This window comes from Uloborus diversus, chromosome 7 (assembly GCF_026930045.1).
Source record: "Uloborus diversus isolate 005 chromosome 7, Udiv.v.3.1, whole genome shotgun sequence".
Lineage (NCBI taxonomy): Eukaryota > Metazoa > Arthropoda > Arachnida > Araneae > Uloboridae > Uloborus > Uloborus diversus.
The window spans coordinates 36,978,499-37,004,466 of NC_072737.1; the positions used below are offsets into that span (position 1 = coordinate 36,978,499).

Genomic DNA, 25,968 nt, shown 5'->3' on the forward strand with positions numbered 1-25,968 from the left:
CCCTATATGGAAGCCCTTGATACCGGTTTAATATATTTTTAAATTTAACAACTCTCAATTTTAAACCTGCTAGTGTCGCCCAACGACTTGCCCATATTATCATTATCCCTCACTTTTTAATAAAAATTGTACATACGTACGTATTTAATCTTAATAACTGTCAAGTTCAAAACAATATGGAGAGCGTTTCTCTATCCTTTGTTTCAAGATTTCACCACCGGATCTCACCAGGGGCGGATACAGAAAACCATTTGAAGGGGGATGGGGGTCATGCTGAAGAAAGCCCTCCCCCATGAACGAAATTCCCGTTTTAAGTACGAAAAAATTCTGAAACTTTTTTGGGGGTCAATAAAAAGCCCCAAATCGGTCAGGAATAAGGCACATAATTGGGGATAAACGTTGCAAATTAATTTCATAAGCAATAAAACAAAGTAGTTGTTCAAATATTTTCTTTGAAAAATAATTGATGTATTGAAAAGATAAGATACTGTCATCGTTTGCATTTTATGCATAAATTATTTGAACACAATGTGTACGGATACTATTCTCGAGAGTTCAGGGGGAGGGGGTCATGACCCCCACGACCCTGCATTGTATCCGCCACTCACAAAACACATGCCCCTCCATAAATCCGCTCATATGATAATTAACAATTTTCGTTCTAAAAATATCGTTCTCGATTATTAAGGAATCTCACAATTATCGAAAATTCGAAGCCAAACATTCAACTATTACCCCATTCGAATAAAGCAAGAGAAAAGCAATCATTCGATTTCAAAAATCATTCCAAATCTATCCATTCCAAGAGCAAAGATCACCACCTATGAAGCTCTTCCCCCCAAGAGCAATACCCCCAAAAGAGACAAAATCCCCTAAAAATTACAATCCCGCAGTTTACGTCAAAACTCCCCCCCCCCCCCACCTCCCCTCTTATTTGCACCCATAGGAATGAATTACACGAGAAGTTAACCACTTGTTTTATTAAGAAATAACTAAGTACCTTTGTGCCGAGAAGTAACATGAAATAACAAACGTTTAGTATCTCAAATATACAGAGTACTGCAGAAACGTGTTTTGGAGTTTTAAGGTACCCTTTTTTCAACAAAATAGTAAGCTTTTACATATAGGGGGCCATTCCTTTGTTACGTATGGATGATTTTGGCCATTTTTGACCCCTTCCCCCCATGTAAGGGTACGTAAGGTTTTTCAAACCCCTCCCCCTATTCTTACGTAAGATTCCATTTCGTTTTTCGAAATAATGAAATAACTAATCTAATATCACTGGAATCGAAATTTAATTCACTATTATTAAATTAAACCTTTTTGTGTGTGAAGAAATATTTACTAAAAAGTTGGAATCTAGACTGAATGTGTTTTCGACATTTTTTTGTATATGATGCGATAGTAGTTAAAAATAAAACATGCCATACAATAGTGCAATTCTTTTATTACGTTTTACATAATTAATTCTTCGTAAAACAAATAAAAAACAGTCATCCTAATACGTTTTTATTTTCCAGACGCAAATGAAACATCGGCTTGGAAAATACTGCGTAAGAATGCGTTTGAACCCCCCCCCCCCCCCCCCAAAGTATGTAGACATTTTTCCAATCCCATCCCCTCGGGACCCTTACGTAATTAATGAATGGTCCGTAAAGACATCCAGTAATGTCCTTACATCCACAATCTCACTATTTTGCGTTGAAAAAAGGGTTCCTTCAAACCCCGAAACACGTGTCTGCAGTGATCTGTATATTTGGGCTCTAAAACGTTTGTTATTGCCTATTACACTTGTATCATTACCCAATCGTATAGTCGAAGGTGAACGTAAGGGGGAAGACGTCCCCTCAGGTTTTCAACTTAAGTATTCCCCCTTTTTACCTGAACTATAATTTTAATGGCTCTCAAGTTAGAACCTTATAAGCGCCTCCAACCTTTACTTCCACCACCGGGACACACGACACATGTCTCCCACAGACCCGTCCATGCGTTTATTCATTAACACCTTTCGCTCAAAATATATCATTTTACTACCAAGCATCCACAAAGAATCATTTGATAATCAAGCATTCAACAGTATACATTCAATTATAACACTATTCGAATGAAACATTAGAAAGGCAATTATTTGATTGTAATACCATTTAGATCGCAAGGGTATCTATTCCTCAAGTGTGCTGGCACACTTTTTAAAATTAGGGATCCTCTCTCCCCCTCAAGAAGGACACTCCATAAAAAAGTCTTACGTCCATTAAGAATTTCAAATGGCGCAGTCTGCGCAATGACCCACCTCCCCTGTGGGCTCCTCAGCGCAGACCGTCTTTCTGGGGGAAGGGTTAAAAGGTTTCAATGCAAACTTTTTCGGAAGACAGAAAAAAAAACCATGCTCATTCATAAGTAAAATCATTAAATTTGACCGCCTAAATGACGTATCCGCCCCGGTAACTAAAACACTTCAGAAGCAAGGTTGCCCATTCGCCCTGAGGTCAAGCCCCCCCCCCCCCCCACCCTCAATATCGCAGAGACCTCCCCCCCCAACAAATGAGAAAAATACCCCTTAAAACACCCCCCCCCCCCAAATGTCAATAGCACAGTCTGCGGCATGACCCCCCCCCCTCCATAGGTGAGCACCCTTGTCAGAAGTCAACTATATTGAGAGGTTCATTCGATTATCAAATCGATCGAAGATTACACTGCTCGAGTGATTGACATCTCGAGAACTCAAGATCTCGAGAACTCAACATCTCGAGAAGTTCAAAGCGAGAACTCGAGCAGTTGATCGCTCGAGTTCTCAGAATGTGATAATCGAGAACTCGAGAAGTTCATCGCTCGAGAACTCGAAAAGTGATAATCGAGAACTCGAGAAGTTCATCGCTCGAGAACTTGAAAAGTGATAATCGAGTACTCGAGAAGTTCATCGCTTGAGAACTCGAGAAGTGATAATCGAGAACTCGAGATACGATAATCGAGAACTCGTGGTAATCGAGTTCTCGAATGATCTTGAATAATCGAGTGATTCGATTATGAGAACTCGATTATGCCCATCACTAGTATGTACTGTACTGCTGCAGAATACCACTAATAACGCTCTCTCTCTGGTGCTGAATTCCCAAGCTCGTTAGCTTTAAATCGGACTTGGATCACTACTGATTTCCCCAAATCATGAATTAATCTAATTCAAGCCCACAAACTCAGAAATAATGTTGCATTTCCAACTTTGTGAATTTGTCATTGATTCATTAGAACTATGAGAGCTTTTTTTTTGAACACTGTCCAGTTTCAGAGTTAGGTTCCAACATATGCATGCAAAAAGCAAAATATTAAGACATTGTGAAATTACAAACACAAATATTTCTGTTTAGATAACATAAAATTAAGTAATTTAACTTTATTTACCTCACATTTGCCAGCTGCTTTCGACTTTCCAGAATTTTTTGCTTTTTCTGAGACTCTTTGGCCTTTTTCTGAGTTTTCAATTTTTGCAATCTAAAATTATAAATACAGCACATTTTTACAACCCAAGAAAATCCAACCAGCTGCAGCATAAATTTTCAGTCAAACTTATTTTTATCTTTTAGAGTTACGAAAAAGTAAGGCGTTATGAGAGAAAAATAAACCACTGGTTAATTTTATTGCAATCATGAAACAAGTGCATGTAGTACAATACAGTTACAGCTGCTAGTACAATAGAACCTGATTTATCCGGTCCATGTTTATCCGAATCATATTTGTAGTTTAAAATTTATTTTATGCTCAAACAGATTAATTTATGATAGCAAGAACATAACTATAAGATAAGTACGCCAATCATTCACTTTTTACTCTGATTAAATATAGAGCTCCTACATAGACTGTACAATAAATCATGTTAATCTAACAAACATCACTAAAGCTGAACTGCATTGATAAAGTATTAGATTAACTTCGTGTTGTTTGAAGATAGTAGACACAAGTAGAATTTTCTGAAGATTGGAATTTTCAGAAACTATAAGGAAGTTGGAACTATAAGGCCTTCCACCCCCTCCTATAAAAATTCTTCAAATATGCACAGAAAATCATTGAAATCATTGAAAACAACCTTTTTAAAAAAACCTTTCCTTTTTTAAAATCAGCTTTTTTGTTTTAAAATGTGTTACAAGCTCAAAATTTTCAGAAACACCAACCCAAAACTTTCGGATTGCAAACATCCCTGAAAGGCATAAAACAACATTTTTGCCACAAAATATGATTTTTTGTCAAAATGAACTGTAATATGAAATAGAGATACTTTTTCTTGCATGATACTGTATATTTGAACTATTCAGTGAGACTAGCAACATTAATTTATAATTGATAACAAAAAGATCAACAAGCTTTGATTCCTACAGTGAAATAACTAGATTCACAAACTCATTCACTCACTCTCTCTCACAACGGCCGACATTCATGACTACCAATGGGTAGACAACAGTTTGAAAACCTTTTTTATATTAATTAAAAATGCTTACTCTTCAGGTGTAAGAGGCTTGAAGTTTGCAGGATCTTCAGAATACAGCTATAAAATGCAATAAAAGCACATTAATATAAAAGTGTTTTTGACAAAACAAACAAATTTTTGATATTAATTAAATGAACAATTTAAAATTAGTGTCTCAGGTAGGTTAAACATTAACATAAAACAAATTCCAGGTAGAGCCATGGTTACATTTTTTTATTCTTGTATTTATTTGAAATACTAACACAGGGTTCATACTCTATTTGGATGAAAGAATTCCATGACTTTTCCAAGACTTTTTCATGACTTCAATGAAAGTTTTCATGACCTTGCTATACGAAGAGAATAGCACTATTCAATCTCAAACTTACTAATTTTTGGAAATGAGCATTAACAAAACATCTACATAAATGTAGATGTTTTGTTAGATGTGAGATGATGTTGTAGATGTGAGGCCACAGCCTCATTGAAGCACTTACTTGTAATGGAAAAAATATAAGTGTACAATTAAAAAACTAAACTATTCTTATTTGTCTTCATCATATAAATTTAAGTAACGTAAAAATGAAGTGAAACGAACATGATGCTTAAATATGTAACTTTTTTTTTTATAAACAGGCAGAATGATATTGAATGCGACAAAGGTTGAATGAGTGAGTCATCACTAAGTTTCAATACATTTGCTTCAAAAGTTGCCTTTTAGTGTCAACAGAACATTTAATCATCTACGTAACTCGACAGTATTTTGGTTCTTTAAAATAAAGTCGCATAGTTTAGTTCCTTAAGTTTCTAAACCAGATCTTTTTTGATTCATTACTGAATGGTTTTTTCAATCTTCTCATTTAAAAGTATACTTGTTTTGTTTACTTATTCACATTTTCAAATGCATATAAATTAATACGCTCAGAAATTCCAGAACAAGTTAGATTCCTGACATTGAGCGTAGCAGTGGGTTGCATAGATTAGTTTTGCGGGCCGTATGTTGGGCACTACTCTTTTCAAGTATTAGAATTCCTCTTTTTCTGTATTCTATCGCCTGACTAAAGTTCTTTATTTTCTAAAATCTTCAATAAATTAAGATCAACTCTGATAAATTTAATAATAAAGTTCTTACAAGTGATGGAACCTAACTCGGATGCAATAAAATTGCCTTTTTTGAGTGGGCGTGGCAAAACCAAGAACGTGCAAGTTCGCTACTACAGAATATGAAACATAAGAAGTGTTGAAAATAACAATTTATTCGAAATCAGTGATGTCCAAGCAGAAAAATCACATCTCAAAAAAAGGCAAGCGGCTGCGACAGAAGTGGATGCAATGAGATTTTAAAATTCAGATATGATTTTGGGATCGTTCAGTTTTCCACTTTTAATAGCATTTATGCGCTACAGTGTTAAACCACTTCAGATTTCTAATGCTCTTTTAGTTACTGTTACTTTCTCTTTGTCCAGGACATTTTTCCATGACTTGAAATAAATTTCCATGACTTTCAAGAAAATTTCAATTTTCCATGACTTTTCCAGGTCTGAAATTTGCTTATTTTTTTTCCATGACTTTCCAGGATTTCCATGACCCGTACGAACCCTGTAACATAAAAAGCAATTTTAAGTTTTTAAAATGATAATTTATAAAGAATTACAGACTGTCTGGATGCAAAACACTCCTTTAATTCTTACAAATGACAACAATCAGTTTGCTTTTAAACCAAAGCAGTTAAGCCTTTTGTTGAGCAAATCTACCCAAGTGTGATAGTTGCTATTACTTTTATGCAGTTATTTGTTTTTTAGTAAAAAAAAAAACAGCTTTTGATATTACATTTATATCACACTTTATAGAGGAATTCTAAATTGTTACCTAGTCAAATTGATATTGAATTTCCTCTAAACAGGGTTCATACTCTACTTTGAAAATTAAATTTAAGGAGATTTTAATTAGTTTTGCAGGAGTTCATTTTAATTTTTCAGGACTAGTTTCTTTAAAGATGCATTTTTTAAAACGTATTTCAGAAAACATATGTACAACTCTAATAATATTTATTTTTGCTTTTATACAATATATTTAATACAGAAACACTACTAAATTTATAGTAAAATATGCATTTACTGCTTCTTAGACGTGAGCTGTCTCCGAATCTAATTCAAATATGAGGGGGGGGGGGGGGGTAACTATTGAAATATGTTTTATTTTCAAAATTAATAAAAAAGTAAGTGATAATGAGTGAAAATTAGTATTTTCCCGAAAACGAAACAGGTACTAACAATTTCCCAACCAAAAAAAAAAAAAAAAAAGGACTTTAAAAAATAAAATAATTGCTAAAATAAGAACTATAATAAGCTGACAAAAAGTAGTAGAGGTCAAAATAACTTTCAACTATCAAAATAATTGAAATATTTACAGGATACAAAACAACTAATTTCAAACACAACAAACAATTTTCGGCGAAGCTTGTGTTTGATTTTGGCATACATGAGTAACATAAGGTTACTCATAAAAGATTGAAATACAGAAAATTCATTTAAATATTATGGATCCTTTTGAAAAAAAATTTTAATCTTCAAATTTTGACAAAATATTTTAATCTTCAAAACAGATCAAAATTTTATAGACCATCTCAAAACTTTTGTGCGACTCTGCACTGATAAACATAGAAAACTGACAAATTTTAAGAGTTTTTCTTCTAAAAAGTATGAAAATTATAATTCTAGGAAATAGTGGTACCACTGTTTATCTATTAAGTTGCTCTTTCATCTCTTGTATGAAATATGTTATGCTTATTCATGTTAAGTAATTAATATCTACAAATTTAAAATAAAATTTAGAAAAAATGATTTAGATAAAAAAGATTTTTTTAATACAAAAATTACAAACCCTGCCAACTACTGATGTTATGTATGTATTACAACACTTTAAAAAGTTGAAACAAAAATACATTTCAGCCAGCGATTTCGTACTTAACTGACTTTCGACACTATTAAAGAGCATGAATTTCGTTAAAAACTTTTCAATTTGATGATTTTAATAAAAATATAAATGAACTTAATTTTTTTGCCTCTTTGCAAGGCATAGTAAGCATCATGAATGCAAAAAATCTTATACCCGTGGCAGATGCAAAGAGATAGCGTTTTTCAAAGTGAACACGATAAAAGTATAAAGAACGACACATAAAAGAATTTAAGTAAATTATTATGCAAAGAGATTGCATTAATCAAAATGAAAGCATCAAAAGTCTAAACATGGCACATAAAAGAATTTATTAAAGCAAAAAAACTTAGAATGGTACTTAAACAAGTGTACAAGGTGTTATATTGTTAATAATTATCCGCATAATCGTCAGAAAATTGAAAAAAAAAATTACTGCGTTACAAGGAATGTCTTTTTCAGTGCATAAAATGTGAGCTAAAGAATGCAAAGACATTCGACAAATGAATCAGATTTTTGTCAGATATCTTTAAACGACCTCATATTTTGTGCATTGAGAAAGGAATTACTTGCAATGCCAAAACACGTAACTGCACTGTGCTTTTAACATTGTTTTATTTCCTTTTATTTTTTAAACAAAGGTATTTTTATATTTCTTGTAACTAATTTTTGTTTGTAGCAAAAATCCATTTTTAATATAAAAATTCCATATTTTCTATACTTACTTTTTTGCACAATCTTTAATAAATAAGTTTTTAACTTTGGGGACATTAAAATAAAGATTTATTCCATTGAAGCATTACAAACTTCATTATTCTCAAAATTTAAATTTGACTTGTAAATGATTGCAGAATATTGTATGTGATTGCGCTTTTTTATAAATTTTAATATCTGTCTTGGACAATATTCAATTTTTTGCAACTACTCGGTATTGGCCGAGTATCTGATCAAAATTTGGCCGAGTACCGAGTACTCGGCAAGTTGGCAAAGTAGGCCGAGTACCGAGTAGTTACCGAGTACTCCGTACATCTTTAGTTTTCATAAATCTTTGTGTCACAACAATTTCAACAACAAAACGGGGTTTGACTGTACATGATTTGATAACTGATGAATCATGGTAATATGTTATAATTGCATTAATGCAGACCCAAGTTGCTCAAAATATTTTTACAAATTATGATTCTCATTCATATGATTTTCTGCTACTTTGCTATGTATCTTCAGTAACCGATCAACTGATAATAACCGATAAATTTAAAACCAGTGTTTTCCCTTGCACTAAAGCTGCTTTGAATGCAATAATGGTACTAGATGAGTATCTTTCATTCATTGTATAAAAATATATGAAAGTTTTTTTTTTTTTTTGAAGAGTTGTTTACTATTTGAATTTGTTTACTGTTTGGCAGTGGCGGCGCTAGGCGTCGGCGACTGCCGACGGCCTCGCGCAGATAGGGCCTTGCAAAATTCTGAGAAGTAAATTCTCAAAAGTTTTAAGAAATTTCCATGTTTTCAATTGAAGCTCTTATTAAATGCAACAGACACAAAAGTAATCAAAATAGTGCGTGCAGCGGAGACTGCACAGAGCAAGCCTTAGCAAATGCGGGCCCAATTCTGTCGGGGCCTGAATTTAAAATATTCAGTAGCTACAGCTTATTGATCAGTTAACTCTATTCTCCCCACCCCCGTCCCTATTTCTTTCCTTTTTCTCTTGTTTCCTAAGTTCGTCTAAAAATAAGAAAATATTCAAAATGCTACTCCTCCGAACACACACCCCTCCCCCACCTCCCTACACACCCCTCCATACACACGCACACCGAAAGCATTATGGAGCATCTGAAATTTCGTTTCCAGATCTTAAATTTCGCAATATTTCCAACTTAAAGCCCCCCAAATACTAAGCAACATCGAAAATCGCTTAAAATTCTGTTTTTGTAGCTTGAATTTCAAAGATTACCGAGCCTAATATTACAAAATATGGCCTTACAATCGCATTTTTAAGGCTTGAATTTCAGAAAATATTCGGGCACGGGTCCCCATACACCCTTTCTTTTATATCATTAGCAATTAGGTTTTTTAAACTACATTTAACAAAAAGTTTAAGTGGACTGGCTCCTGAACATAAAATATTGCTAAAGTTTTTAGGACCGTAATTTTCAAAATGTTTCGAGGGAATAACTCCCTTCCTTCCCGTAAAATCTTCAAAGTTTGTCTAAAATTCTGTTTTTGAAGCTTCAATTTCGAGAATTTGCAATTGATTTTGACCTATTTTTTAAACAAAAGAATCGATCTGGGACAGTCTCTGACCCTAAAGTCAATAAATGCGGCCTATAATTGCGTTTTTAAGGCTTCAGTTACTAGAAATTTTCACCGAGACCTCTGTAAATTTTTTCCCGTAAGATCAGCAAAGAAAACCTAAAATGGCGTTTTTAAACTACAAATTTTAAAAAAATTTCCGGGGGAGGACCCCCGGACCCCCCCTTCTCTCAGGTCATTTTCTCCCTTTCAATGTGCCGCCCCCTCCCCACACCACGAAAAAAACTTTTCGATTGCGCTACTAGTCACGAACTGTTTTTGTCCTAGCAATTAAGTGAATTGGGAACTCTAAGTACCAATAGTTAGTACAAAAATTAATTCCATGGATTTGTCTGAAAATATTTTATGATTGAAAGGGCCTCGCAAAACTGCGTTGCCGACGTCTACTTTTGCTCTCGCGCCGCCACTGCTGTTTGGTTGCAGAATATTTAAGTTTTCAGGCAAACCGAATCTACAGTATACTGAATGGTAACTGAATATTTGGTACAACATTACTTTTTAGTACATTCAACTTCAAAATGAATTGTATAAGACCTTACACTGCACTCTGTTGATCAGTTATAATATCAGTTTTCCCTTTTTATTTTTCAAAAGATGCCTGAAACATTGTACATGGCTAATTGTGCAAATCTAATAGTTCTAAGGTTAGAGTTTGGAAGTTACTATCAAATGCCGAGTTGAATTTGTTGAAATTTCCCATCCCATATTGTTAACATTTCATGCACTATAGTAAATTATAGATATCTTGCAAAGTTGTATACCAACCCATCGAAGGCTGTTTGCGCAAGTCACCTTGGCGGGTAGTATTACTAAAACAATACAAAAACAAGAATCAATAGTTCAAATTTTGTTTTAAAATGTTTTAAGTCTTCTGCTTACTTTTCGACACTGAGGACAAAGCCCATTTTCATTGGTCCTTATTCTATGCCAGCAGAAACGACAGATCTAAAACATTAAATGAAATTTAAAAATTTAGCAAAGAAATTACAGACAGAGTACAAAAAGTTAATAGTTATCTAAAACCACACAGAAAATGTGCATGTGGTCAATCTTTAATATATTATTCAATAGCCAACACTTTAAAAGATCTTTTACACATAAAGTCATGTAGTAAAATTATTTTAAGATTTTTAACAAAAGGCAGTGATGTGCGGACTAAAACTCGCTTTGGGAAAAGGAAAATCTTGAAATTCGACAGCTTAGAGCAGTAAAATTGTAAATTTGGAGCAGATTGCATCAGTAAAAACTTAAATTTTGAGTCATTTAGGAACAACTAGGATATTTCACACATAGAAACATGTGTGCGACATAAAATAGGAGATTAAAGGTGCAAAAAACCATAATTCCAAGTAATAATGGAAGCTATCTTTATCTCAATTTTAATTATTTTATTTGACAAGTCCTGTCCTGTCCCACTTTTTCTTATTTTTTCTGATTTAAATTTAGTTTATGTGCTTATTTTGCTTCTTAATACATTGCTGCTATAGGGTACATTTAAGTTAAGTGCTTCACTTCTTAAAATTTGTTTACTTTCATGTAGTTATATAAACTAGGTAAGATACTTGTGCAGAATGCTCAAAAATATAGTCAAAAAAGCTTTAAAAACACATTAATAAATTTCAAAAAATAAAAATTTAAAAAAAAATGATTAAAAAAACTTTGCCTCAACAAATTACAAGTCAATTTTAAAGAGCTATTAGTTAATCTATAATTTTTTTTTATTGGTATGTGTGAGTTATTAACTTATTTTTTCTTATACATAGGTATATATGTTATACTGAACTACTTGATTAACAAATCTGAAGATCAAGAAACGGCACTATAATTTTTTATTTTTTAACTGTTTCATAGTAAACAAATAATGACATTACAATAAAAAAATTAATTTTGAGAAATGTCATAAAAAAGGAAAAAATTTTGAAGCACATTTGAAAAAAAATTTAGAAAATTGTGGAAACAAAATAATGAAAAAAAGTTTAAAAAAAAGAACACAACAAAATTACATTTTGTTTATTTGATAATAGGAGCATATTCAACCGAAATTTTAAGCAAGACTAAAAATATCGCAAACATGCCTGAATTTAAGGAATTTGCAATGTTTCTACTTTCATTATCATAGCATTAGAATCCCCAGATTTTTGCCTTTTATTGCTATCTTAAATATCTTCAATCAAAATTAGATTAATTTTACTTTCTAAAATCTTTTCAAAACCCAAGATAAAGACTTGTAAAAAATATTAATTTTTACTCTCTTTTACAAAAAAGGAGGTAATGTATTCACCAAAAAATTTCACTCAAAATTCGGCCTTAATTTCCATTTTGCTCACCCCCGAATTAATGTAGAGTTTTTTTTTCAACCCGACCACACGCGGATAGGTGCCTAAGAACCTATAGACACCCGAAATATCCATTTTGACATTCCCCGAGTTAATTACAATGACTTTTGTCGTGACATTCGTATGTATGTCACATAACTCTAGAACGGTACGTCCTAGAAAGTTGAAATTTGGCACGTAGACCCCTATTGGGATCTAGCTGTGCACCTCCCTCTTTGGTTGCATTCAGATGTTCCAAAGGGGGTCTTACATCTTTTTTGGGGGAAATCAAAGTTAATTTTAATGCAAACTCAAGTGGTGTTATAATTTATGCAAACAATTGGCAATATATCGCCAAGCTTTTGGTCGCCAAACTTTGGTAAAAATTTTTTTTTAATTTTAAAATCTGGTTGGCCATTGTTGATGATATTTAGAGAGTTAACTATTGAATAACGTTAAAATTGCCAATAATGGGGAAATAACTTTAAATTGGTGTAAAAGGAAGTCACGTGATGCCATACATCAGCTCGTTACAGATGATATTGGCTTAAATCAATGTGGATGCAACTGGATTGACATTTTCCAGCGGGAGTGGCAAAAAAGACTACTTTACAAGTCCCTTATTACCGAAAATAAAATATAATAATGGTTGAAAGTAATAGTCAATACAAAATCATTGCTGTCAAAGTGGTTGAATCACATAGTTAATTAAAAGGATTGTTTTTTGCAAAAGAAGATGCAATCGCATTTTGAAATGTGTAAAAAAATGGGATTAACTGAAAAAATTGTAAAAAATAGCTCCAAATTGATAAACTTTATGCTAATCTGAAAACACTGCCAAATATAATGAAGCGACTGCAATATTAAATGCATAACCAAAATTTAGGGAGTAAGTTTGTTTGATTTGGCGCAGAAAAGTACATTTAGCGGCCTTTTGTAGCAGCTCAACGCAGGATCGGCGATTGGCACATTCCTGGCCCTAAATCTTTCTTGGCTAAATTATAACACACAACCATCATTGTCTAAAGATCTAGACTAGAATATTAATTCTTAGCATTGGGAAACAAACCAAAATGTAAATAGTACTTTTTATGCATTATATACAACTTCAACTGAATTTCTTCTTTTTATTTAAGCTGTTTATTATTTTTTAAAAAAATAATAAAATTTTGTTAAAGTACCTTTAGTCAATTGGATTTTGCCCTGAATTTATCAAATATTTTTACAAACAAATATATGGAGTAAAAACAGAAATATACCTAACTAACAATTACCTCTTTAGTTATTTCAGACAAATGTCTCATTAATTAAAAAAAGCTAATTATTTTTGTTTGATACGGGATAAGGCTGTTTGTTACATACAGGACATATGAATTGAGATCTCAAATCCATGAAGAATTTTAATCTAAAATGAGCATAAATCATGTGAGTTTAATAAATTTACTATTTAACTAGTGTAAAAAAATAAATATATATATTTTTTAATATTTTAATTGCTATTCCATTTAAATTAATAAATTCTAGTCTACATTTGAAAAAGATGAAACATTTAAAAATAAGCCAGAACATTTAGAAAATATAAATTAGTGTAGATCTAAAACAAGTTTTTATATTAGTCCTAAGACATTAATAATGTTTTTAATTTTTTTGACTTCTGTAGGTAGTGAAAAATGTCCACGGCTATTAATTGGACTAGGTGATTCGCTGAGTTTAGCCAAGATATTTTTTTTAAGGGTTCTATCTTTTTCTGGAACATACGGCCAGAAAAATTTATCTCCTACAGGTTTCAAGAAGGATAAATACAAAATAATGATTGTCTATATCCTCTAGCACTCCTGGCCACCAATCATCATCACACAAGAATGACACCCAGTCTGACTTTTCAATTAACACAGAAAAGCTTTGTGCAACTGGTATAGACTCAATAGGACACAAAATTTTGATCTCTTCATCAGGATTTTTTTTGTTGGAAAAAGAAGAATTCATCCAAATGCCAAGAGTATCCAAGTTTATTGGATGGGCAAAATGAATCATGTGTATTCCTCCTGATACTGAGGTGGCCATTTCACACGTTTCACGTAAATCAATCCTTAATATTTATATTGTGCGTTTCTTTTTTGACAGCTTCAGAAAATTCTATTGTTTTATTTATTATATATTACTTCTGTAAAATATCTAGTCAAAAGTTTCTTTTTACCACTGCCCTTAAACTGTCCACTGCACCTATTCCATGTGCAGCTCCAAAAAACGTTCCAGTCAAACACTACAATAAGCATGTGGAGCATTAAATTTTGCATATTATATCTATTTTTGAATTGAGCTCCACAGCCATCAGACCTAAAATGAATATGACTGAATTTTAGGGTCCCTTTATAACTTAACCTAAAACTTGTGGTGTCATCATCATAGAATTTGAAGGTTTTTCTTCATGTATGGTCATATTTTGACATATATTGTTTAATTCAATTTCTTTTTTCATAGCTATTTGTGCTCTTATTCTTTTAGTTTCATATTTCCTTTGTTGGTCTAATTCCATTTTTATAGTCATAGCAGACTTTTTCTTCCCTCTGTATTTTGTTAATTCTTTCCCTTTCTTTGATTTTAATAGACAAAAAGTTATCTACATCATTTTTTCTTTTCAGTCTGTTTTCTAGCTCTCTTTTTTGAAGTAGGAGCCATTGTTAACATTCCCAAATTATAATTATTCTCATATACTTTATATTAAAATTAAAAATATTAATCAATAGGTATTTAAATACCTATTCCATAATAAATAATCACAGACACATATCTAACTTTTGAAGACAATTAACTGATTTAAGATTAATTTTTCAATTTTTCAAGCATGCTATATTCCAATTAATGGTAGCTCTAGTCTAGCTAACCACTTCTGTTCATTTGTACATATTTTTGTAGCTGGTGCGGCCATATCCCAAAATGTATCTCAAAATTATATTTTCCCAAATTTGAAATTAAAATTCTGTCTTTTGTCCCGTAAGTAACAGCTTTGTTCCGTACGCATACTTGCCAACCTTCGAAGAAAAAAAAACAGGAGATTCCACTAGAGGTATATAGGTGATTCACCAGCGACATATCTTTACAATAGAATTATTATATTATGCTTTTAAATAACATGAATACTAAATGGGGTTTTTTGCAGATGTAAGCTAATTGGTAACAGCAAGAAAAACATACAGCAAAGGAAAAACCAAATTATAAGGAATGAATTGCTTTTGTACATTCCCTAGTCTCTACCAAAAAAGTACTACAAAAATTCAATTACTAAAATCCGAAAAAAAAAAAAATCAATATTTCATGAAAATAAAGTATAAAATGAGTAGATATACGGTAGCACATGTTAAACTAACTTCAAACTTTCAAAATAATTGAAGTATTTTTAAAATGCAAAAAGTTTGAAATCTGCTGCAATTTTCGGCAAAGCACCAGCTTTATTGAACATGCAATGTGGAAGGCTTCCAAAAAATTAATTTTTACTAAATGAGGTATTAGTTGGAAAAAGTCTCATTCCCTGACATTAGTAGACTAGAAAAGGGCGCCATCTATTGAGGAAAAGTGAAACTTTTTGATGATTGAGTGAAAAAACTGAAAAACGGGAGAAAATAGTAAAAAACGGGAAATCGGGAGATGGAAGCAAAAAACTGGAGTCTCCCGTTAAATACAGTAGAGTTGGCAAGAATGCATACTTAACACAATTTAAATTTTCATCTCTTGGTTCTAAATAAACAGTTAGAATATTGTAATTGAATAAATTAAGAAGATAGCTCAATAGTTGAAGGGAAAACAAAACACTGTAGTGTTGTCATCAGTATTATTGGTAAAAAAATTAAAAATAAGCTTAAAATTTTTATGTAAGGGACAAAAAGAAAAATAACATTGAAAATTTATTACTAAATATTATTTTAATATTTTTTGTATTATTTCTCTTAATGATACTATTATAGAGGTTCAGTAAAATATAGGCACTTTGAATTGAAATAAAATATGTTTTGAGTTATTTTTTGTTTAAATATTTAATGTCCCATACATAACAAATTATTTCATACGAGTACAAATACAATTCTCTAATTTTTATTCCGTTCAAAATATATTTTTTCTGTTTGTTAACTTTAATAAAAGAGATTTCAAGCTTTACAATGATACATTACACTTATAGTTTATTTATTATTATTATTATTATTTTTTTTATTTAACTTGTGGAGCCAATTACTGTGAAATGACCCTTTTATGTGTTGTGAGAAAAGTTTTGTACACAATAAAATGTATAACTAAGGCCTCACCTGATAACCACATGGGCATGGGAAGAAATTAGCATCATCCAATTCTAAAGCATCAAGACACAAAGGACACTGTTGAAAAATAAAAAGGATAGTTAAAAACATTGATTTACAAAACAATGAACATAACAATACTTATAACCCCCAAAGTAGAACACTTGACGATATTCTGCAACTTAAATTACTTGACCAAAATTGTTCTACAAGTACTTCAAGCATTGTATACACAAGCAACCTATGTGACTTTTTCCACATATCCCCTAATTCAAAATTTTCCCATACAGGTAATTTTTTTTTTTATTGTTATTTACTACAAATTTTTCTAAAATTCCGAACCTAGGTGTCAAATTATTTTTTTTTTGTGTGATGTTTTGGTTTGGCATAAAGAAGCAGTTAAAATAATGTTAAAAAATTGCTAAATAAAATGAGTCAAGTTCGGGTAGCATGTAATAAACACTTCAAAGCTCTCTAAGCATAACTGAAATATTTTCAGGATACAAAAGGATTGAAATCTCAACCAAGACACGCAATTTTGGACGATAAACATATTCCAATGCTGGCATGTTTCCAAAACATACATTTATGGAGGAAATTGCAGTGGATGAAGATTGATTAGGAAAATTTTCGGAAAAGGGGAACCAAAAATGCTGGAAAATTCTTTTCAGATTTAAAATATGACATTTCTGCAGAAAATCTACAGATTTTCTACAAATATCTTCCATTTCAAGATATAATATTACACAAATTCCGCAGATTTCTTTAAGTTCAAAGTAAATCTCAAGCTCCTGGCAGATGAATTTATCGAATTCAACATTCTTCGTGAACTTTCTACTGAATTATCGTAATTTGTGAGAACTTTAGATTTTTTTTTCCTAATTGAAATTGAGTATTTAATTATAAGATTTAAGACTTATTTTCAACAAAAATTCATGAAAAAATTCAATATTATAATAAAACTTAATTTTTAAGAAATTAATTTTAAAAAAAGTACCAGAAACTCTCTCACTAAAGTCTTAGTACATTAACAAAAGAAAAAGAAAACATTAATAAATAATATTTTCATTAAGTTAATATTTAGTAGAATATTATTCAACATCAACAAGAGCTTTTAAATGTCTGGGAATACATTTCACAAGATTTTTTTTTTTTTGCTATTTCTGAGCGAGTGTTTAACAACACTTTTACTGTTTTTAGTTAGCTTAAGGTTTCAATGTTAAATTTTTGTAATCTAACCTCCAGATATGTCAAAATGTGTTGTGCTGGGTATCTGGCAATTGAGGAGGTATTTTCAAATCTTGTGAACAATTTTTCAGGCACTAGGTAGAAACCCATGTGCTTCTTATCGTTATCTTGATGAAAAAACAAAGTTTAAACTTATCCAAAAACCAAAATTTTCGGCTAATAGTTTACAATTGTCCTTTAAAATATTTAAACTAACAGCAGGGTTCAACATTATTCCATTAATGAATTCCCAATTACAAAATTGTAAACATGTGTTCCATTTTACCCTATATTCAGGCAAAATTTAATGTAACATAAATACATAAATAATGTCTTCTTTTCAGATCCATTCAAACAGCATTAATCATTTTCCTTAATTTCCTTATATTATGAAGTGATAGTCATCCATCTTTATATTATACAAATAAGAACACTTAAAGAAACAAGTAGGAATAGTAGTGCAAAATTGGAGTTGAAAAAAAGAGTAAGAAAGTTTAGGGCTCAAAAAGTACAGCTCTTATATCACTTCTATTTTTACTCTTTAGCATAATTTTCCTATTAAATCAAAAGATATAGAATAATGTAAACATTAATTAGCTTTAACTTAAGTGTATTTCAAATGCCCCTATATGCAACCCCCCCACCACATACACAAATACATTTAAAACAAAAGAAAAAATTGTTCTGGTTATGTATGAGGAAAAAAAATATTCTAGAGAAATAATTGAACAATTTAGAGCTCATTCAATAATTTTTTTCCAACGAAAAAGGAAGCGCCATAATTTAATTATTAAAATCAAGATTAAAAGAATAAACAGTTAAAACAAAAGGAGTAGCAGCAGATTTAAGCTAGCTTGTAGATTAAGCTAGCTTGTGTTCCAACTTTCCCAACAGTTTTAATATGTAAAAGATGCAAAAGGACTTAAACCTTTCACTTTGTACGCATTTTTTGGCAAAGCACAACAAATTTCCAGAAATATTTATACTAACTGCACTATTGATGGTGAAAATTAATTGAAAATTTTAAATAAGACAATTCTATCAATCAACTAAATTTAAAGACAATTTTTTGAAGAAACCAAAAAAAAAAGTCTTTTTGGTTCTGGCCCCCCCCCCCCCCAAAAAATAAATAAATTAAATTAAAAACTGAATTTTAAGAGTCATACAAATAAAAATGCTAACATAAACAAATAAAATCCTTACATACATTTAACATTCCAAATAACGGAATTTTAATAGCTTACCTCAGAAGCATGCTCGGTAAAAGCAGATTTCTTTTGACTCCCTGAAGAATTTTTGGAATTTTTAACTCTCTAGAAGAAATAAACATAAAACACTATAAAAAGGACACTACTCTTGAAAAATGAATGCAACATTATGTTAGAAGATTAAAATGAGTTTTTACTTTTAAATAAAAAAAAATATATAACCTTTTATCTTCAAAAAAATATAACATAGCAAAAAAACAGAAATCACTTTATAAATGCTTTCAGAGAAACAGAGCAAAATAAGTTAAACAAGAGGTCATTACATGTAATATACCAGACAGCTTGGTTATCACATCGCTGATTATTAGGTAGCTAGGGAGATAAATTTAATTTAACTACCAGTTTATTAGCACTCTCAGTTTCAATGAGATGACATTTGACTCCAGCTTGGTTATTCACTAATCCAGACTGATGAGTTCTAAAATGAATGAAACTGTAATCTCTGGATGTGATAATCAGGCTGTCTGATATTTTTCATGTAATTCTGCCTTGACCCTGACATAGCGGCCCTAACTTACTGTTAAATAGAGGCAGGGGTCTGTCCAGGATTTTTCGCAGGGTCCGTTTTTGTGAAAAATCAAATAATTTTGTGAAAAATGAATTAATTTTGTGAAAAATCAAATAATTCCCCACCCCTCAATTTTTTTTTTTTTTTTTTTTTTGCGAAAGTATTTGATTGAAATTATTGTTAAAACGAAATTTTAGAATTTAGAGATGGCACAAACTGCATCAATTAAACTTAAAGTTGAGTGTTTTCCTCTTCTATGTCGAGAAAATCATTCTGGAGTGGTCTGATATTTGACGGGGGGGGGGGGGGGGGGGGGGGGGGGGGGGGGGGGGGGGGGGGGACATCGCTCTCTCAAGTATCAATATTTATCTACTGTTCTACATTATGTTAAATTATACTAGAAATATTTCTGTACTGTATTTAAAATAATTGTAAAAAAAAATAAATTAATAAAATAAAATTCAGAATAGGGTTCAGCATTTAACTTTTTGACCCAAGACTCTTAAAAAGCACAGAATTTCGTTTAAAACTTATAAACTCCATGATTTTAACAAAAATAAAAAGATATTTTAATTGGTTACCTCTTAACAAAGCGTAATAATCATCAAAAATTCTAAAAATCGGATTCCCATAGCGGATGCAAAGAGATCGCAATTCTCAAAGTGAAGGCATCAAAAGTATAAAAACGGCTTGTAAAAGAAATATTTTTGATAAAAATTTTTTAAAATTGCATTTTAGAGTCCTATGATAAACATATCATTAATATCTGTGGACACAGTTGACCCAAAAAATAAAATAAAATAAACCATCTATTTAGCATTTTAATTTTTGACTCATAACAGAAAATGGAATTTTGCTTTAAAAACTTGAAATGAGAGTTCTAACAGAAATAAAGAGACTTTTCATTTATTTGAATCCTAATGAAGCGAAGTTAGCTTGGCAAAAGAACAAAATATGATTCTCATATCGGATGTTAAAAGATTGCATTTTTCAAAATGTACACATCTAAAGAAAAAAAACGGTAACTAAAAGAGTTTATTTAAAGTTAATCATCCTTGTTAGCATCGAAAAATCAAAACCCATATAATTTTCTCCCAAAATAACAATTAAACATCTCACAGCACCCACCGTAAAAACGCAAATATTGACAAGCTGGTAAAATGATGAGAATATTTTCTAATCAAGTCATTATTAAAGGTTCAACGCCAGACGCTAAGTGGTGATAATTTTGAAGTTGGTAATCCTATCTGAAGCGATCATATTTTTCCCCCCACCCTTACTATCCCTTTGCAGTTATAAGTTCATTTCGCAGATATATATTATTATTGTTTATTAAATCATGAGCAGGGAGAAAAGTGCTTACCAATGCCTTTTCAGAAAAGTTTACAACACCGCTGCTAATTAGCTGTGATAAAACAAACAACCATTATATTTATTTGGCAGTAGCAATTATTTATCGCTTGAAGGAGCATTGCAAGAGTGCCTTTTTTTTTAATCAAAACTAGCCGATTTTGTATAATCTGATCCCTCTTTGCTCTTTCAATAAACAATTTGTGAAAGATCAGATCTTGTTTATCAGAATTTTGTGAAGGGTCCATTTTGTTTGATCCGGATTTTGTGAAAGGTCCGTTTTGGTTGATCGGATTTTTGTGAAGGGTCGGTTTTGGTTGATCGGATTTTTGTGAAGGGTCCGTTAACGGACCCAAATATCCTCTGGCCAGACCCCTGAGAGGTCATTAGTATTACACATATTTTTATGGTTTTCTGGTGCACATTCCAGGCTTTAGGGATGTATTTTTCAGCTGATTTTTTTTTTTTTTTTTTGGCTATAATATGTCTAGAAAAAACTCCTTTAGTGCTCATGGAAAATGTCAATTGAAAATTAAATAAAAAGAACTTCTGTACTACTCATGTTGAAATCATGAAGTAAAACTAGTTATACTTAATCAGTTTCAACATATTTATCAGAAACATTTCAGCTCCTAAAGCACGAATTTTTAAAGCTTTCAAACATTGTGGCATATTAAAACTTCTAAACTTGAATAAATGATAAAGTTGCAGTAGCTTTCGTAAAGGGCCGTGGTGGCCTGATCGGTAAGACGTCGGACTTGTGACCGGAGGGTACCGGGTTCCATCCTCGCTGGTCGAAGATCCACCGTCTTCATTAATGGTGACTGGGGGACGTTAAATATGTTCGTGTTCATAGTCAAAAAGTCCTCCAAGTGAAACGATACCTCTGGGGGTGCTGGATCAGGGATTGCTCGGTTTCTGGTCTGGTTTAAAAAGTCAGAGCCGTCTTCAAGGTCCCATCCAACTGGTTAAGCCACAAATAGTGGTAGGTACGGGGGACTCTGGACTGAAAAGTAGGTTTCGTATTCATTGTTAAAGCAATACTGGTATACCCTTTCTGATCTCTTTTGCAGATTCATAATACCGGTATTTCTGAAGTGAAATAATACCACAGATGAACTGAATACCATATTTTGCTTAAAACCGAACACTGAATATTGGGCAATAAATAAATCCCTTTGTGCCGAGGAATAACAAGAAATATGAAACATTGTTTAGCACAAATAAACAGATTACAGAACACATGTGTTTCGAGGTTTCAAGGAATCCCTTTTTCAATTCAAATATGTGAGTTTCTAGATATAACCCAGTAGAAGGCTTTTACTGGGTGTTTTTACATCTAGAAGTTCACACTTTTGAATTGAAAAAGGGGTTCCTTGAAACCCCAAAACACTTGTATTCTGTAATTTGTTTATTTGTGCTAAACAATGTTGGATATTTCCTGTTACTGAATATTGGGTTAAAATTTGAACCGAATATTTAGTTGAATAACGAATACAGTCAATTCTGGTTCAATTGAAATGGACCACTTTGGTCCTAATAATCCATTGATCCGAATCACCGGTGGCCCAATTTAGCGGCTTCCACTCTGTACTTGACTAAAATTTTTAAACTACAGTCGACTCCGATTATCCATGGAATTGGGTAGCACTCTAACCACGGATAAACAAATTTGCGGTTAATCTGCTAATTGATTAAAAGCTATGCTATTGCATGTAATAGCTTATAAAGATCAATAACACTCTCACGCATGTAAACTATAGCAAAAACTGTAACAGGGTTTAAAAAATGCATGTTAAAGCTAAAAAAAGATTGTTCATTATTGCAAACTGATTACACACATATGTAACCAAATCGTGCAAGCAGATTAACTGCGACAGATCAAGCTAGGTTACACCAAAAATGCATTAAGGCAGGGGCATTTTTTCAAAAAATATCTTGGTTGCCCATTTACGCACCTTAGTGTAGGTCTAAAAACCAGGTTTGAACTAGTCAGGTTGCTGTGATCTCTAAAAGTTTGATGTCATTGAGGGGAAGGGGAATTTTTTTTTCGAAAATGTGAAGGGCTGCAGATAATCGGAAGTTTACTGCATAATATTTGAAATTAAAGCCAATTAAAACAGAAATTGTTTCTCTATTTTGGGAATTACAAGAGCATTTCCATTTTACATCTTATTCTGCACACATGGATAATTAATTTCTTTGATTGACATATGATTTTATAACTAATAATCATGGTTAACATGTTATACCATATATAAAGAATCTTGCATTTACCTTACACATAAATACAAACTCAGTGTTACTAGTTAAAATAACATTAAATTACATTTTATTCAAGTGATTTTCTGGTATCTTAGTCTTTTCCGTAACTACTAAAGGATTTTTAAACTTCCAAGTCCAATGATTAATTTTGATTTAGTTCTTTTTGAACTATGTTTAATTATTCATAAGTTGTAAAGGTTTAGTAATGTGCTTCTTCCACTTCATTAATCATTACTTTACGTTTTTGTAAAAGTTAGTTTCAATGGTCTTGACACATTAACGCTGCCGCAGCTAGATTTTGTAGTTTTTCCATGTTGCCAAAACAAGGCAACAAGAATCAAAAAAATAACTATGTGTGCATGCAAACAACAAATGTGTCAAATGATTGCTCTTTATTAGTACATTAGTGCAATTTCTACTGTGGAGGTGTTAATATGTAAGTACCATTTCAAGTATAATTATACAAATGTATTTACACTACGAACAATTTATTCCAAACTTCAACTGCCTAAATACTCAAATTTCATTTGTCTCAATTGTACTGAATCAAGAAAAACCTTTTATGTAAGTATAACAAATGGTAATTTGTTGTTGTTATAAGTTTGCTGTACTGCCTTGCTATTTAGCTGTATACTTGGCTAGATAATATTTAGCAACTATATAGGGCTTTGCAAATGAAGGAAAAGCATAGTGAACTGGAGAACTGACAATATCAGATATGTACGTAATTATAAGGAGCCTAGAAGAGAAAAATAATAAAAGTAAAAAAGATCAAATTTAGATCAGTTCATTATCATAAATTTCAAATCAATGGGTTAACAAAACGCAAACAGAAACTCATACAGAGCAAACGGAAACCGCTAAAAATGATATTAATATTAGAAAAGAACCTTCTTTTAAATAGAAATTTAACTACTTACAAATAAATACTAAATCCGCAACTGTTCCAGACTGATGAGCCAAAATTATGCGAAACTGCAGTTTCCGTATTTGCTTGCTATAATTGTTAACCGTAAATAATACAAAATCAGTTTGTACATTTATTTAATGGGAGTATGAAGAGCAAAGGTTATTGTTTGACTGCTTGCTTTGTATTTTGTAGTTTTAAGAATCTAAATGGGCTAGATTGCACCAGGCAAAATTCATTTCTGTACAAAACCTGACAATTTCTAAGGTGGCTACCCCATATTTGCTGAATTAGGAAAAACACAGGCCTGTTGTTTAAGGGAGGTCTATTGCCCCTGATTTTGAAAAAAAAATAGGTTTTTATTTTAGTGGGCAAAGTTTCTGTTGATCATTAACAAAATTTGTATTCAATAAAAACCCTTTGCCTCTCCCCCTCCCCTGGAAAAATTCAAAATGTTTCGCTCGGGGGGGGGGGGGGGGGGTGACAAATAAACTCAACCCTTGTGTTCAAATACTTGTCACTTTTGATATTTGATTAATTAAAGAAAGCACCCAATGATTTTGCACATGAATATTGTTGTTCATTTGAATTTACTCAATTTCTACTAACTCAGCAATCAAAACCTTCAAAATTTAAAGTCCATTATAAAGAACTTTCATAGTCTAATTTTACTTCAAGTTTTTCTGGCCACTAAATCAAAGGATTAATCAATGTTTTTCAAAGAATGAACTCTAAAAATTAAACTTGAAAAAGGCTATTTGAAATATGCTTTTCAAAAAGTAAGGCCAGTCTAATCTTTTTTTACCCTTTTTGTTTTGGCTCCTAAAATAAAACAATGCCATTTAATTTCATTCTAGACGCGTCGATTTTTTGTCACAGGCGTTAAAATGCTTACAAGAATATAATTACTTTGCTTTATAAAGAGTGCAATAAAAAATAAAATTAAAATAAATATGTCACAAATATCGCTCTGATTCAATTAGTGCTAAGAAACAACAAAAGCAAAATCAAAGCATAAAGAACAAGTAATGATCACGTAAGAAACTTATTCTTCAATACGAATTGCAAGAGTTGAAATCTAATACTTAATTTTTCTGTCAAGTATGACGTAAAGTGAGTATGTGACGTTAGACAACAAAGAAGTGTAGCGGACCAAAATTAAATACCCTAAGTCAGATTTCTGTCTCATAGATTTGCTTTATCAATGAAGAATACATTTTTAACCTCAAACAAGCTAAACACAGCAATCCCAAAGCTTTTTAAAGGCAGAACAACCAAACTAGTTTTCAATCTCCTAAGACGCTTTTTTCCTAAATGCATAAATACAGACTTTTAAATGGCAGCTTTTTTGTACCAAAATCTATGAGCTGATGTAAGTAAGTTATAGGAAACACATTGCAAACTTCAAAGCTCAAATTTGACTTGAAAGTTTATCGGGCATTTTTGACAAGAAAAGCTATTAAGAGATGAGGCTAGACTCCGTCAAAACAGAAGTTAATTATAATAGTGAGTACATACCATTGCGTGAATGAATTTCTCTGGCACTTTTCTATGATTAAAACTACCGCGCTTGCCTGCCTTCCTCACAAATTTACACATAAAAAGGGTAAATAATTTGACGTCTTAAATAACACTCTAGTCGTGTATTTCAACACGTTCGAGAAACTTTTTCAACTAAACAGATGGTTACCACTGAAGTTACAGTTAGTTCCTCAACTTACCTCTCACTTATTTAAAATCCACTGCTGCCACAACTAAAAATTCAAAAAATGTAAACAAAGATTATGCTTTACTAGCTTTACTGAGGTGTCCCTAATTATACCCTTACATATGCACACTATAGCAGGGAAAAACATCGTTTAATGTTAAACATTGAAGTTGTCGCTAGATGGTTTCCAGCAGTGCCGGATTATCGATTTTGCTGATGTGGGACAAATCTTGAAACTGCTGCCCACCCTTGTCCATCTTCTTTCCAGTTTCATACCGAATTTCAACGAAAAAAGCGCTAATGGGGTACGTTGATACGTTAATTATCCCCCCCCAGAAGTTGCTGCCCGGTGCAAGTACCCAGCTTCCTCCTCCCCCCCCCAATCTAGAATCGGCGCGGGTTATTAGTTGAGAAAAATATTGACTGTG

General features: G+C 31.9%; 1 protein-coding gene across 1 annotated transcript; it reads right to left on the reverse strand.

Moving 5' to 3' along the window:
- Window positions 1–3,392: 3,392 nt before the first annotated feature.
- LOC129226659 (CCR4-NOT transcription complex subunit 4-like) lies at window positions 3,393–25,506 on the reverse strand. Its single transcript, XM_054861289.1, has 6 exons — window positions 25,351–25,506; window positions 18,779–18,847; window positions 16,317–16,385; window positions 10,583–10,648; window positions 4,488–4,534; window positions 3,393–3,486 (listed from the first exon to the last, which is right to left on the reverse strand). Exons 1-6 carry the CDS (start codon window positions 25,429–25,431, stop codon window positions 3,393–3,395), a joined length of 426 nt encoding a protein of 141 aa, XP_054717264.1. The 5' UTR covers window positions 25,432–25,506.
- Window positions 25,507–25,968: the final 462 nt, after the last annotated feature.